At 43.3% G+C, this 15,722-nt stretch overlaps 1 protein-coding gene across 7 annotated transcripts in view; it reads right to left on the reverse strand.

Moving 5' to 3' along the window:
- The window catches only part of golga3 (golgin A3), a 53,926-nt gene extending 41,548 nt beyond the window's left edge, over positions 1-12,378 (reverse strand). For 2 of the 7 annotated variants that reach the window (XM_052032547.1, XM_052032541.1), the window contains exons 1-2: positions 7,766-7,894; positions 5,625-5,982 (exon numbers count right to left, since the gene is read on the reverse strand). In XM_052032547.1, the coding sequence (XP_051888507.1) occupies positions 5,625-5,754 (130 nt within the window). In that variant the 5' untranslated portion in view covers positions 5,755-5,982; positions 7,766-7,894. Of the gene's footprint in view, positions 1-5,624; positions 5,983-7,765; positions 7,895-12,001 lie in introns of those variants that run through there. The other 5 variants (XM_052032544.1, XM_052032543.1, XM_052032545.1 and 2 more) reach the window with 5 other exon arrangements.
- Positions 12,379-15,722: the final 3,344 nt, after the last annotated feature.

A 15,722-nucleotide genomic window follows, 5' to 3' on the forward strand; every position in this document is an offset into this window, starting at 1 on the left:
AAAACTTCTAGATACTTCTGCAAATTCTAGCTTAAATACTGTGCATTCTGCCAAGCAGAAACCTTTCAGTACAGTGAATACACCAATTCTCTACTGTACATTAATGCATACAGGACAATAAAACCAGTTTAACATGCCCTCAAACTGTATATACAGTTGTCAGACATGGTAGCTAATGTAAACAGAATTGTTCATTAGTCAGTGCCAAAATTCTTCCCATCATGATCGTTTTTCTTCCATTAGCTCCATTCAAACGTTCTTGATGTCATAACAGTGCAACTTCTAACCAATAACTTTCACACATAATGAATAATGCAGTTAACCTTTGTGATGCACATTCTAAAGTGATGCATAACGAGTAAATAATCAGCTTGAAAATGTTTCCCAAGAAAAATGAAATTAGCCAGCAGGTGGATCAATATCATACACCTGTACAAGAACTTCAATGCTCAACATTTGTGTAATGGAGTACTTTCAAGCAGATTTGCAATGATTGCATTTCAGAACATCCTATTACCTGCTTTTTCTCAAGATGAAAAAAGCGAGATTACACAAGAACCACTTATTCAATTATTTGATACGTTAAAACAACTATTCCAAACATGAGCAACAACGTAAAGGAAAGAATTTAATAGCAGGAATAACAAAGCACAGGAGAAGTGGAGGGAGGGAAATCACAGGCACTTATGACACAAAAGCATCAACAAAACCTGGTGTGATATTTAAGTGATTTGCTAACTTTTTTTTTAAAAAGACAATCTATCAAGGACAAATTATACTTACTATTATACTGAGATCCAAAAATCAAGCGCCAATTATTGCATCAGTACAAAGCAGTTTGGTTTACTACCAATACTAAACTCATAAATCCAATTAAGAGTTGGAGCCCTACACTACTACTTTCCACAATATGCCTATTCAAGAGGCAAAAAGATTCTTTTCCAGCTACAAACTGCTTTTCTCCATAATTCTTTGCATATAGTTTATCTAGTATTGTAGGTTTTTGAGCATTCCTTTAAAAAGCTAAACAACAGTTAGAGGAAATCTCCATGGGGAATGAATGTATAATACATGGAAAGGAACAGATGCGAGGGAAATATTTATATGGATTTCTTGCTTTGTTGGTGGAGTGGTCACTGGTCAAACAACCCACAGGTGGTGGTCTATTCCCAACGGGGCATGAAGTGAAAACCAATTCAAAAAAATAATAAGTTATGGCTTTACAGCAAATTAATAATCATGAAAGCTTCCAGGTTACCACACACCCAACTGGCTTACTAATGCCATAGAGGAAAGGGAACAGGTGAGCAATTACGACTTACTGTCTGACTGGCCCATTATAGGTTTTTAAGCAAGCGTGGGACATAATACAAAAATAAAAACAAAACTACTGATGCTAAAAATTTGAAATGCAAGAATGCTGAAAATACTCAGCATATCTGACAGCATCTATGGAGAAAGAAACTGAATATTTCAGATTGATGACCATTCATTAGAATTGATGACTATTCTGATGTTATGTCATTGATCTGAGATATTAACTGTTTATCTCTCCACAGATGCCATCTGATCTGCTAAGTATTTCCAGCATTGTTTTTTTTTTATTTTAAGAGGCAGGTTGATTCTGTAGAACATTTACAGCTGAGACCTCTAGGCAACTCATCACCATCATCTTTTCCATGCATTTGTAATTCCTGCAGCCACAGTAGTGTCACCCATATCGAGTAAATAAGTGAAAACATTATTTTCCTCCACCGAATAATTTTCATGAACTAGCTTTTTAAAAACAAAATCAATTCAAAAAAGACTTGCATTTATATTAAAGCATATTTCACACCCTCAAAATGTTCCTAAGGTGATTTGAAGCAATGAAGCATTTCCAATATGTAGTAACCTTTGGAATGCAAGAAACGTGCAGCTAATTTATACACAAAGCTCCCGCAAACATAATTATTTTAAAATAAGTTATGTTGATTAAGAAATAATTGAAGCAGATGAACAAGGGAACTGCCCTGCACCAGGTTAAAATAATGCCACAGGTTCTTCCACACCCACCTGAAGGAGAAGACAAAGCATCTAAATTAATACCTCACACAAAAGAATGAATCTACTATGATGGAACGCAGACTGACTGGTCAGCCAAAACACTGTGCTCCAGTCTATTGTGTCTCACACCAGAAAGGTACATGGGGATACTTTATACTTAGCTATATTCAGCTTTAAGACAGTTAACAAACAAGAACTATAAATCCAGCAATGCCCTTTGGATCTGGTCCAACCATCCAGATGAATGAGACACAAAAACAAAAATTCAGCAGGTGTTAGATTAAAGCCTGCTCCCCTCCACAGAGTTCCGAAAGTCCACAGCTCAGGTAAACACCAGAGAATATTGCATTCTCTGTGCGAGGCCAAGTTGAAAAGGAACTGTGGCACATCACGGTTCTGAGATCAGCCACTATAAGAACATCGCATAAGAAAACAGGAGCAAGAATAGACCTGCCCCACCATTAAGTACGATCATGGATTGTCTGCCCTGAGCCAGTTCTCCATAGCCTTCAATTCATAATCTTTCAAAAAAAGATATCTACTTCTCTTTAAGTAACCCCAATGATCCAGCTTCCACTAGCCTCCAGGGTAGAAACTTCCAGAGATTCATCACCCTCTGAAAATACATTCCTATGCAGCTGAGTTTTAAATGACCACCATCATCTTTAAACTACATCCACTTGTTCAAAATTCTTCCACCGGCGGAAACTGTTTCACAGTGGTAAGAGCATAGAATACGAGGTGAACACAAAGGGACAACATCCTAAACATAGCGTCATCTGCAGTTTGAATAGATTTGCAGGTCTGATTACGTCACAGTTTGCATACTTCTCTATGGTTCCCAGAGGTTGAAACGTGGCAATTTTTAAGAAAATGGAAAGACGAAACACAAGCAACTACTGACATGTTAGCCTGAAATCAGTAGTAGGAAAATGCTGCAAGTTATTATTAAGGAAGTGATAGCAGAGCACTAGGAAAATTATAACAGGATTGAGAAAAGTCAACATGATTTAGGTAGGGAAATCATATTTGATAAATCTACCAGAAGTTTTATTTTGAGATTGCAACCAGCAGAATAGATAGAGGGGAAATCAGTTGATATGATGTATTGGACTTTCAAATAGCCATTAATAAGATGCCACACAAGAGGTTATTAAACAAGAGCACATGGGACTTGATAAAAGATGGAAGAGTAGGAATAAGGACAAGATGGATGAAAATTGCTGGATCTCAGGTCATAGTTGCGGGAGCTGGTATTGCTGTTGCAGCAGCCGTGAAAGAGCAATCACCATTGTTTCTGGGCATCACATATGACCCTCACTGTCAGTGAGGCCATTTGCCTTTCTTGACTTGTGATGCATCAAGCGAGTGTCCTGCTATTATAGATTTGTCTTCAAGGTTCCTGTGAAGGATATTTGAGAGATCCAATGGTCTAGAGGAAGGAAGGCTGTTATACAATACCACTTTGTAGAATGAGGGAGCGAGGCTGCCAGAAAGCCAAGAGCCAGGCCTTTAAGCAGTTTGTGCGAGGCAGAAAATAACATCTCTGCTTTTGCATTTGTTCAGCTACACTGCCTGAAGATCAGTTGCGAGCTCATCAAATAGAAAAATTATCAATTTCATACAACATTTGTTAGAAATGCAGATCTTCAAATGACATACCTATTTTGAAACTGAATTTTTTTTTTAAAAGAAATGGCTAGTACAACTGCTGGTTATAGCACCATCTTCACGAAGGTCATTCCAAAACGACTTAAGAAAAATACAGGAGCCATAAACTGAAATTTATTCATCCATGTGGTTATCAACCAAGATTGGTTTAAATTATACGAACAATGTTAAATTCTGTTCACCTCCATGAAGTTCTTAAGGATTGGGCCAATGCAGTGATTATACTGAAAATTAAGTCAAAAGGCAGGAATCCCACCAACAACATTTTAAAAAGTTACAGAAAATTTTATAGTTTATTAAAATGAAGCAGAATATCATCTCCAGACTCCCAGCAGTCACCTCAACAGCAACAATGCTTCCCCACTTGAAGTTCAGGTATCCATCTCACTATCGAAAAGCACTTGGAAAACACAGACAGGGCTTGTGAAGTTTGTATGAGCAATCAAAAGCTTAGTTAATAAATGCTTTTCGGAAAGGATTTTATTTAACAATATTTAATAAAAAGAGGGAGTGAAGTAAAGTTTGAAACAGAAAATTCCAAAAGAGTAAACTCAAGTAGTTGTTGATCCAACTGAAAAGGGAGAAAAAGGCAGAGGAGAGAAGTCCCAATGAAGGGTCTTGGCCTGAAACTTCAACTGTTCATTTCCCTCAATAGATGCTGCCTGACCTGCCGAGTTCCTCCTGCAATTTTTGTGTGTTACTCCAGAGAGGAGACTACTGAGACAGAATAGAATGAACTATGGAGGATGTTAAATGCAGAGCTGTTACGTTCAATACATCAGAGAAAAGGAGCCAGTCTAGATCAGCAAAGATGGGGACAGTGAGCAAGTACAACAGGGTACACTGAGCTGAGCTTTGAACAAGTCAGTGGATGAGAGTCCAGCAAGGAAGTTGTCAAGTGCAGTGGCTGGAATAGAGATGGCCAATGAAGTGAAAATATATGGCCTTTAATAAAAAGGGATATAGAGTCTGAAACTCAGTGTCTTGCACAACTGTAAGCTAGGATTATGAACAGTTTGGTTGAGGCTAGAAATACAAGTTGAAAAGGAGGCCAGACTTAGAGTTTTTGGCAGCCAGATTTCTTAATGGTTAATTAGAGAAATTTATTTAACAGCAGATTGACCAAACAAGTCTGTCAGAACCACTGGAAGTGCAGAACAGAAAGAACAATTCACTTGTGCGAAAGCAGAACCAGCCCCATCTCCATGGGTAATGTCACTCTGGATGTAGTTGAAGAGGGCAAAGGAGAGATGAGGAGTTGTGGGGCAAAGGGATGCCAGAAAAAGGGAGCAGGAGGCAAGTTAAAGATCTTTGAAGACCAGAGATGAAAATACCAGTGAATATCCCCTTCAATATTTAGTTCAAACAGGCAGTGTTCATAACGTCATGATCACCTGTGTAAACCAGAAGTGACATCTACACCTGTGGGGTATTGACTCCATCCCCCAAAGTTAATTTCATTTAATCACATTGTCGGATTCTGCTCATCATTAGTATTTGTTGCATTAAGAGCTGCTACAAAATATTAAATAAGAAGCCTGATAAAACCTGGGCGGCTTTTGAATCTATATTTCAAAGAGCTCGAAATAGAGATTCTCCTCTTAAAACCATCACTCAAAACCTCTCAATAATTTAGGAACAAAGTGCCGAGAAAGCAGTGAATTTATAGACACAAGAACTTTAAAAGGCATAGGGCCATTTCTAAAACAAGCAGCACATTCATCTCTTCACCACACAAAATGCTGCAACAGCAGTTCTGACCAACCTGATTAGATTCATCTTCACATTTGTGGACTTAACATTTTAAATACTTTAAAGAGGGTGCAAACAAAACACTCTCTGTCAAGCTAGGAAGTACATTTTGAGAGACACTTTGAAGGAATTTTACACTGGTACACATTACTCACCATTCATATCAACTTCCATGATGGATGACCCAGACACAGCTGCATCATCAGGAATGTCCTCTTTGCTCTCAGTGGCGTACATTGAATTAACCAGCAAGACATCCTGTGCATTAGACGGAGCTTCCATCATCTTACATTCGCGGCAGTAAACAATGACACTTTATAGGGCTTCTCAGAGCAAGCCGAAGGTTGCTTCTTGCCATTAAAATGTGTTCAGCTCGGTGGGCAGTTCAAGAGATTGTGTAATGTCTGAAATGCAGCAGCATGACGTCAACTGAGAGTTGTTGCACTTGGCAAATCCCAACACATCAAGGAATGGGCCTTTCCGGCACAACCCGAGACGGAGAAATTACAGGCGCTGTGGAAAGACAAGTAATATGGGGTTGAATGACATCAGGATTTATATCATAACAGTCAGAAAAGATACATAGCAAGGAAACCAAATGCAAGTGGGCCTGACTGTGGTGGCCACTCTCCTTCTTGAGTGATTGAGTGGTGGAAGATAACCCAAAGCATTCAAAGTTCACTAATTTTGACCAGTGTCTAAATCCTGACATTACACAATGACAATACTTCAAATATCACTGGCTGTAAGGTGCTCTTTGATGGTTCAAGGTTGTGAGAAGCACCAGAAAAAGATGAGTTTTCCATTCATTGCCACAAGCTACAAGTTAGACAGCAATACTGCTCTTACAATAAACACCAAGTTCAAGTACAGTACAAGTTAAACTGCTTTTAAATTGACTGAGTAACAGAAGCTTTTTTTTCGTCTTTTGTATCTAAATATATTAAACAAAATTCAGCTGTGGCATCCAACATGTGTCAGGTGTACTGACTAAATATATTGCCCCAAATTACATTTGATCTGTTTGAAATCACATTTAACACTGACAAATCAAGCTTTAGTACTTGGTAACATACTAACACAAAACATGCTAAATATTTATAACAATGACAAACAATACCTCAACACTAATTATTTTCAAACATCAAAAGCTAGTTATTGGTACCAACACATTTAGTAACAATTTATGGACTTTGCAGCAAAAATTCTTTGGCTGGTAGTTTTTGCATTTTTCTATCAACATATTCTTCCCATTATGAAATAATCAATCATAAATTAGAAAACTGATATTGTCCAACAAGGCAGCTGCACAAGTACTCAATATGTTGGTCAAACGAACTTCTATTTACAGGATGACTTTACATAGTAAATTGGACCAAGCAACTGCAAAAGGAGCATTTTAAAAAGAACATTTAAGCTGGATATGTGCAAATGACAGCAACCAGAATTGTGGACAGTGTTATTTAATCACTGCCTTTCACTCCCTCATAAACCTTTGTTTTATTTTCCTTCCCACCCTCTCTGCCAATGGTCAACATAGATCAGTGATGGCACTTGAACACTAGGATACAAGCAGTAAAGTTTTAGCAGAGCTCCAGTTTACAAAGTGGGCAAAGATCGGAGGCCAGCCAGCAGAGTAGGAGCATGCCCAAGTCTATTGGTAACTAAGGGATGAAGGCTTCACAGAGGAGCTGAAACAGAGACAAATATTGGCTGCCACACAGAACTAGTTTAAAATGTTCTTCAAACAGAGGATTGTTACTTCAAAAGGGACTCTTTGCAGACTTCTTTCAAATGCTCAAATTGAAAAAGATTAGCCCAAAGCACTGGTAAAACTGGTTATCATGTCCTTGTGTCTTTTAAATCTATTGCTATGGGCACAGTGGGATGTAGTTTACAAGCTTGTTAGATGGCAATGTATCTGCTTTGCATTGCGGGACAGAAACCTGCGGACTAGCAACGTGAATGCAGCAGCCAAACACATCATCGCTAAAGCTCACTTCTGATAACTTAGTCACTTTGCCACTTAAAGGAGAATTATGTCAACTATTTAAAATCAAGCAATTTAAACAATGTTAAGTGAGGGTTAAATATTGATAAAATGAATTATAGGATGGCATTAATGAAATGACCTTGAATCAAGGGCAGAATATAGCTTTTAGACAGGACAGTCAGTTCATTGGTCTGGTCCCACCCATATTTACGTAACCTATTTTGTGACCTCGTGTCAGCCCAATTGCTTGGCCGCTAATTAAGCATGTTTGCACTGTAATGAAGAAAACATTAATACACAAACCTGATAGAGAAAATATGCTTCTTGGTTCAAAGAGGGAAACAGGAGATCCCACACAACTGCCCAAAATAACAACTGACATGGTCCTTTTGGTCAAGTTTCATATATTTCACAATCATCAAGAAATTCCAATCTGGTGGGCCCCACAACAAATAATCAGCTATTTTGTGTTGACCATGTTAATCAGGATTTCTTAATAAAATTTGAGATCATTTCTGAACTATTACCATTGGAAAGTTTTAATTATTCTTTAACTTTATCCAGTAACTACCCCAGCCTGTGCAGAGTCTGTTGATAACTGTCAGCATGTCAATAGGAAAGTTTTTCCCAAACTCCAAAAATTACCCTACTGGGTGGGCAAGATCCAGGGAAAAGAGAGGTGAAGTGTCTTTGTAGTCCAAGGTTGGAGGGACAATAAAGCTTACATCTGACAGCATGGTCTAAAACATTTCAGAAAAGATTTTCATTGTCTAAATTAAGAGACAGTGGACATCCAAATGTGTTGGACCAGCTAATACTCCAAGGCAGGTGGAATTTTTGGAATGCAGACCAAGAACATAGAGCCAACAATTGCGAGGGTCGGGTAAATTATTGAACAGTTTACAGGCCAAGAGAAGTTTATAAAAGTATGAGAGGAACAGATAAAGTAGGGAGCTGGTATCTTTCGCCAGGGGTCAAAATGTATGTACAACGAAAATGAGAGGGGGAAGTTCAAAGGAGATGTGCGGGGCAATTTTTTTTAAAACTACACAGACAGTGGTGGGTGCCTGGAATTCGCTGCCGGGGCAGTGGTGGAGGCAGATACGATAGAGGCATTTAAGAGGCTATTAGATAAGCACATGAACATGCAGAGAATGGAGAGATATGAACCATGTGCAGACAGAAGGAATTAGTTTAATTAGATGTCACTAGCTTAATTAGTTCAGCACAACATTGTGGACTACAAGGCTTGCTCCTGTGCTGTATGGTTCTATGTTCTGATGTTAGGAAGTGGAATGGCAGTGAGAAAAGTATCCTGTGTTATTCTTAATATGAAAAGAATTGAAGTTGCATACAATTCTAATAGAACTACAATTAAAACATAGGTGGAAAGATATCTTTAGGCAAGTTGTTTAGGAGCATAGTGTCCATTCAAGAACATTTTTCTAGTGACCTGTAGCACTAGCGGCCTGATCACCAGTTGTACTGCTTCTAAGAGTAGAAACCAGAAACTGCATTGAAGAGAGAACAGGCTCACAGTGTTTTCAAAGGAAATCATTGGCAGAGTCCAAAAGATCAAAAGACAGAACACAGGAGTTAGAATAGAAGGCTGAAGCTTACATTATTCTAGTTAAGGACAAAACATCCCAGTTGATATGATTTCAGTGCTGGCTGGATCAGAGATAATGCTGATAGTAACCACTGAAGTCATGGGGGGGTGGTGGAGGTGGTGGTGGAATTAAAAGTTTGCTTGAAAATCAAATTACAGCAGAAAAAAAAAATCAAGAAATGCAACAAAAAAAAGCAATGGGGCTTGATCTGTTTAGCAATTCAATGAGATCAAAGCCAATTCTGCATCGAGTCCACCTTCCTGCCTGAATTTCACAATCCTTAATTTTTTTTTTAAGTAATCAAAAATCAGTATAAGTCTCAACGATCAAATACCCAGAGATCCCTGGGACAGAGATTTACAAATGCGAGAAATCTCCTTTCATCTCAGTCCTAAGTGAATGACTCTTTTACCCTGAGCTTGTGGCCCCTATTTCTAGGCCATTCTGCTGAGCGAAGCAGCTGGGGAAATTTCTTTCAAAATGTAATGTTTTTCTAAATATCATTCTTATTTTTCCAAGAGTACAAGTCCATCATAAATCATCACTCATCATTATTCAACCCTGTTAATCCAGGAACTAAATGTCATGAACTTTTACTGCAGTGTGTCTTTCCCCTAGAAACAAAAGACAAATGCACCATTTGCCTAACTTGCACACTGTATCTGCAAGTTAACTGCCAGGTTTTATGAACCGGTACAAGGTCCTGCTATACACCAACATTTAGTAGTCTAACATTTCAAAAACTATCCTTCCTAACATCAAATTTTTCCCCACATTATATCTGTGAGCTCCTAACCCACTCACTTAACCTATCCACATCCCTTTGTGGACTCTGCATCCTGCCAGCTCACTTTCTCAGCCAGCTTTATATCATCCACAAATTTTGAAAATGTTATACATCAAACTGATTACTACAGATCTAAACAGCACAGCAAGCACATTAGCAGATATCTAAGTACATTGGATGATACATTAGGAAGCATGAGCAAATAACTAAAAGCAAAACAAATTACCCAGCAATTTCATCCAAACAATCTTTTAGCTTTTTAAAGTCATCTAAACACAATCATAACAGTTAACTTTTTCCTAAAATTAACTATATAGACATATGAAACAAGCTTAATATACAAAAATAAATATGAAGCAGCAGCCAGGAAAAAAAACCCTGGAGAAGTAGAAATCCAAACAATGTGATCATTTACTAAAAACAGATCTGATGACAATCACACGAGTTTGTGGGAGCTTTCTGTGCACAAAGTGTCAGCTGATTTCCTACACTCCTGCATATTAGCTACAAGTTTTGGAAAATCCTGAAAGGGTCGTGAAGGCGTTTCACAGCCCTCACAATACTTCTTCCTTTTCCATGTCTGCCTTTTCCAGCCTCAAGTATTTTTTTTCTTACGGGGAGAAGAGGAAACGCAGAGTAGTGAGTCCCAGGGGAGGGAAACATATGGGGATTGGGGAAGAGAACCAGACCTGGAGGGAGGAAGTCCAGGGGAAGGAGAGGATGAAGACGACACAAAAGACCCAGGAGGATGAGGAGTACTGGAAGATGAGGAGGAGACACCCAGGGGAAGAGAGGAGAGGAAGACCCAGAAGGGGAGGAGGAGAGGGGAAAGAGAGGTGGTCCAGGGGGAGGAAGGACAGGAGTATTGTAAGATGGGGAGAAGAGACCCAGGGAAGAGAAGTGAATATGAGGAGGAGAGGGACCCAGAGAGGGATAGGTGGATGGAGAGGAAGAAAGGAGAAGAGAGAGACTGGGGAAGAAAGGAGGAGAGGAGTATTGGAAGATGGGGAGAGATGGGGGAGGGAGGCAAGGATGAGGAGGGGAGGGAGACCGGAGGAGGGAGGGAGGGGGGGGAGGGAGGGAGGGGGGGGAGGGAGACCGGAGGAGGGAGGGAGGGAGGGAGGGAGACCGGAGGAGGGAGGGAGGGAGGAAGAGTGCAGAAGCAGAAGGAGACCCGAGAGGAGGGAGGAGAGGATGAGGGGGCAGGGAGGGGGAGTATTGGAAGGGGAGGAGGTGAGACGGTGGGGGGGGGGGGGGAGAGAGGAGGCCAGACGGTGGGGGGGGGAGAGAGAGGAGGCCAGACGGTGGGGGGGGGGGGAGAGAGAGGCCAGACGGTGGGGGGGGGGGGGGGAGAGAGAGGCCAGACGGTGGGGGGGGGGGGGGGAGAGAGAGGCCAGACGGTGGGGGGGGGGGGGGGGAGAGAGAGGCCAGACGGTGGGGGGGGGGGGGGGAGAGAGAGGCCAGACGGTGGGGGGGGGGGGGGGGGGGGGAGAGAGAGGCCAGACGGTGGGGGGGGGGGGGAGGGGAGAGAGGCCAGACGGTGGGGGGGGGGGGGAGGGGAGAGAGGCCAGACGGTGGGGGGGGGGGGGGGGAGAGAGAGAGGAGGCCAGACGGTGGGGGGGGGGGGGGGGGAGAGAGAGAGAGGAGGCCAGACGGTGGGGGGGGGGGGGGGGAGAGAGAGGAGGCCAGACGGTGGGGGGGGGGGGGAGAGAGAGAGGAGGCCAGACGGTGGGGGGGGGGGGGAGAGAGAGGAGGCCAGACGGTGGGGGGGGGGGGGAGAGGAGGCCAGACGGTGGGGGGGGGGGAGAGAGAGGAGGCCAGACGGTGGGGGGGGGGGGAAGGAGGCCAGACGGTGGGGGGGGGGGGGAGGAGGCCAGACGGTGGGGGGGGGGAGAGGAGGCCAGACGGTGGGGGGGGGGGGGGGAAGGAGGCCAGACGGTGGGGGGGGGGGGGAAGGAGGCCAGACGGTGGGGGGGGGGGGGAAGGCCAGACGGGACGCTGGATTGTCCACCCCAACACTCGGGACCCGACCCCCCTCCCCGGCCCAGGCCCCCCCTCCCCTCCCCTTCCCTTCCATCCCCTCCCAGGCCCCGGCCCCGAGCGCCCCCGCCGAGGGAGCGGCCGCCCCCCGCCCCCCGTTACCGTGCGGCCCAGCAGAGGCGGCCCGCCGGCCATACGTGGCTTGTTTACTCCGTCAGCATCTCGCTTCCCCCGGCCCCTCGGGCTGCACGTCCCCCGCCGGCCGCCGCTCCCAACAAACGCCGCCGCAAGAACTAACTAACCAGCCGCCGCCGCAGCCGGCAACAGCCCTTCGGTCACAAACCGCGTCGCCCGTTTCATGAAGGATTCGTCCCTCTTTTTCCCCGCACTCACCTGAGAAATTCCAAGCAGCCCGGCTCGGTAAAAAGGACGGACCTTCCGGTTGGGAGGAGCAGTGATTGACAGATCCTCAGGAGCCCAGATCCTGACCTTCAGTTGCAATGGTAGAGGGGAACTTCAATCACTTTTGTGTGTCTCACCGCCTCAGGAATCACCCAGACACTTTGCAGCTAATGAAGTGCTTCTGACATGTAGTCGTTGGAAAAGTAATAGTCTACATATGCACAACAAGCTTGCACAAACTCTACTATTTCAGTGCAACAGACAACCTGCTGCAAGAACTCAGTAGGTCAAGCAGCATCTGTGCTTCCCTGGGACTCACTGCTCCGAGCTTCCACTTCTCCCCATAGGAAGAAAATGCTTGAGGCTGGAAGGGGCAGGCATGGGAAAGCTGCACAGAGCTGCTTGATCCGCTGAGTTCTTCCAGCAGATTGTTGGCTCCTCCACATTCCAGCATCTGCAGTCTCTTGTGTCTCTCTACTATTTTAGTGATGGAGAATAAATATGGTCTAAATATTGCTCTGGTTATTCCCTCTGCTTCTTCAAAATAAGTATCACAGGATCGTTTGCAGCTACTTAACAAAGAAGACAGGGCCATGGTTCAATACATCAATCAGGCAGAAGATACAGGAAACTGAGGGCACGTACCACCAGACTCAAGGACAGCTTCTGTCCCACTGTGATAAGACTATTGAACGGTTCCCTTATACAATAAGATGGACTCTTGACCTCACAATCTACCTTGTTGTGACCTTGCACCTTATTGTCTACCTGCACTGCACTTCCCTGTAGCTGTGACACTTTACTCTGTATTCTGTTATTGTTTTTACCCTTGTACTACCTCAATGCACTGTGTAATGAATTGATCTGTATGAACGGTATGCAAGACAAGTTTTTCACTGTACCTTGGTACAAGTGACAATAATAAACCAATACCAATACAAAAGTAAGGCAGTGCACAGAACTCCCTCTGCTGTGCCAGCCTCACTCTCTTAAACAGCACGGAAGGAGGTAATTTAGCCCTAATGGTCCTTTGCCAATTCTCAGCAGGGCAATCCCATCAGTTCCATTCCCCCTCTTACTTCTCTGTAACCCTGCAACTCATTCTGTCTCACGTGCTTTCATTCTTCTTTCATTCTTTTGCCAATTATCTATACTAAAGGGTAATTTATAAAAGCCAATTAACCTAGCGGCACGTATGTGGGATGTAGAAGGAATGGGGGCCACCTGGGAAAATCCCACACAGTCACAGGGAAGATGTAAAAACTCCATACAGGCAGCATCCAGGGTGAGGATCAAGCCCAAACATCTTCCATCAGGTAGAAGATACAGGAGCCTGAGGTCATGTACCACCAGACTTAAGGACAGCTTCTACCCCACTGTGATAAGACTATTGAACGGTTCCCTTATACAATGAGATGGACTCTGACCTCATGATCTACCTTGTTGTGACCTTGCACCTTATTGCACTGCACTTTCTCTGTAGCTGTGACACTTTGTACTGTTATTGTTTTTTTTTAACCTGTACTGCATCAATGCACTCTGTACTAACTTAATGTAACTGCACTGTGTAATGAATTGACCTGTAAGATCGGTATGCAAGACAAGTTTTTCACTGTACCTCGGTACAAGTGACAATAATAAACCAATACCAATACCAGGTCACTGAAGCTGTAAGGTAGCAACATTAACTGCTATAATAATAAAAGCAAAATGCTAGAAATATTCAGCAGATCTGGCAACATCTGTGGCAAAAGAAGTAGAATTTTAGATCCAGGACCCTTCATCAAAACCTTAACTCTGTTTCTCTTTTCACAAACGTTTCCTGTTCAAGGTGACTTTCTCTGTTATCTCCTCAAACCAACATGCTCATCCTCTCCCCCATACAAACTAGCTCAGTTCTTGGAGGCACCAGAGATGCAGATGCTGGAATCCGGAGCAAAAAAACGAGCTGCTGGGGGAACTCAGTAGGGCCAGGCTGCATCTGGGGAGTCAAATGGACAGTATCTCCACCCTTCTCTCCCTCCCTGGACTGCAATGACTCCATCTGCCAATAAATCCCTCCTCACCTGAATCCACCTATCACCTGACAGCTCTTACCCCACCTCTCCCCTTCACCTCTTTATACTGACTACCTCCCCTCTATCTTTCAGTCCAGATGAAGGGTCTCGACCTGAAACCATTTCCCTCCTCAGATGCTGTCTGACCTGCTGAGTTCCTCCAGCAGCTCATTTTACCCAGTGCTTCCTCTACCAACCTCTTTCCCTTCATATATTGAGACTCATTTGCTCACTTCAATATCCCCTTCAATGACCTTCATCTCTTACTTTTACTGACATCCATTTGCTGCCTTTTCTCTCACATTCCTTCCCCTTTCATTCATCTCTTCTCATATCCTTTCTGCTGTACTTGAAGTGACACTGCACACTGTAGATAGAGTTTCTGTTATCACAGGAATTTCCACCTTCAAGAAGTGTCACACCAGCAGTTCCCTGATATCAACATCTCTGGATCAACTTAAACAAAATCAGCAATTAGGTGTTGTTTGGAACATTAAAATATTGCTCATTTTTCAGCACAGGCCTCAGCAGTACATATATTAGTGACTTCCAATTTATCCAAGAGCGTATAACCCGAGAGCTGGACCAGTTTCTCTCTCTCTCTCTCTCACACAAACACACACACCTATATCATCAAACATATGCACATAGACACACACACACACACACACACACACACACACACACACACACACACACACACACACACACACACACACACACACACACACACACACACACACACACACACACAGAGTGAATCTCACCAAACTTGAATTAGTAGTGGCAGGAAATAACAACATAGAAATTTTACGCAAACCCCAGTCATCTTTGGTAGGAGTTCAGAGAGAATCTTCATGGAAATTCAGGTCCAAGTTTTGCTTAACACAAGCTGAGTTAGATTTCAGCATCATTTCTGGAGCAACCATAGAACCATACAGCACAAAACAGGCCCTTCGGCCCACCATGTTGTGCCGTCCATCCAACCACCCTCACACTATCTAACCCTTTCCTCCCACATATCCCTCTATCTCACATTCCTCCATGTGCCTATCCAACAAACTCTTGAACCTGTCCAATGTATCTGCCTCCACCACCACCCCAGGCAGTGCATTCCATGCACCAACCACTCTCTGGGTGAAAAACCTCCCTCTGACATCTCCCCTGAACCTCCCACCCATAACCTTAAAGCCATGCCCCCTCGTCTTGAGCATTGGTGCCCTGGGAAAGAGGCGCTGGCTGTCCACTCTTTCTATTCCTCTCAATATTTTATATACCTCTATCATGTCTCCTCTCATCCTCCTCCTTTCCAGTGAATGAAGCCCTAGCACCTTAAGCCTCTCCTCATATTCCGTACGCTCTAATCCAGGCAGCATCTTGGTAAATCTCCTCTGCACCCTCTCCAACGCCTCCACATCCTTCCT

This window comes from Pristis pectinata, chromosome 17 (assembly GCF_009764475.1).
Source record: "Pristis pectinata isolate sPriPec2 chromosome 17, sPriPec2.1.pri, whole genome shotgun sequence".
Taxonomy (NCBI): domain Eukaryota; kingdom Metazoa; phylum Chordata; class Chondrichthyes; order Rhinopristiformes; family Pristidae; genus Pristis; species Pristis pectinata.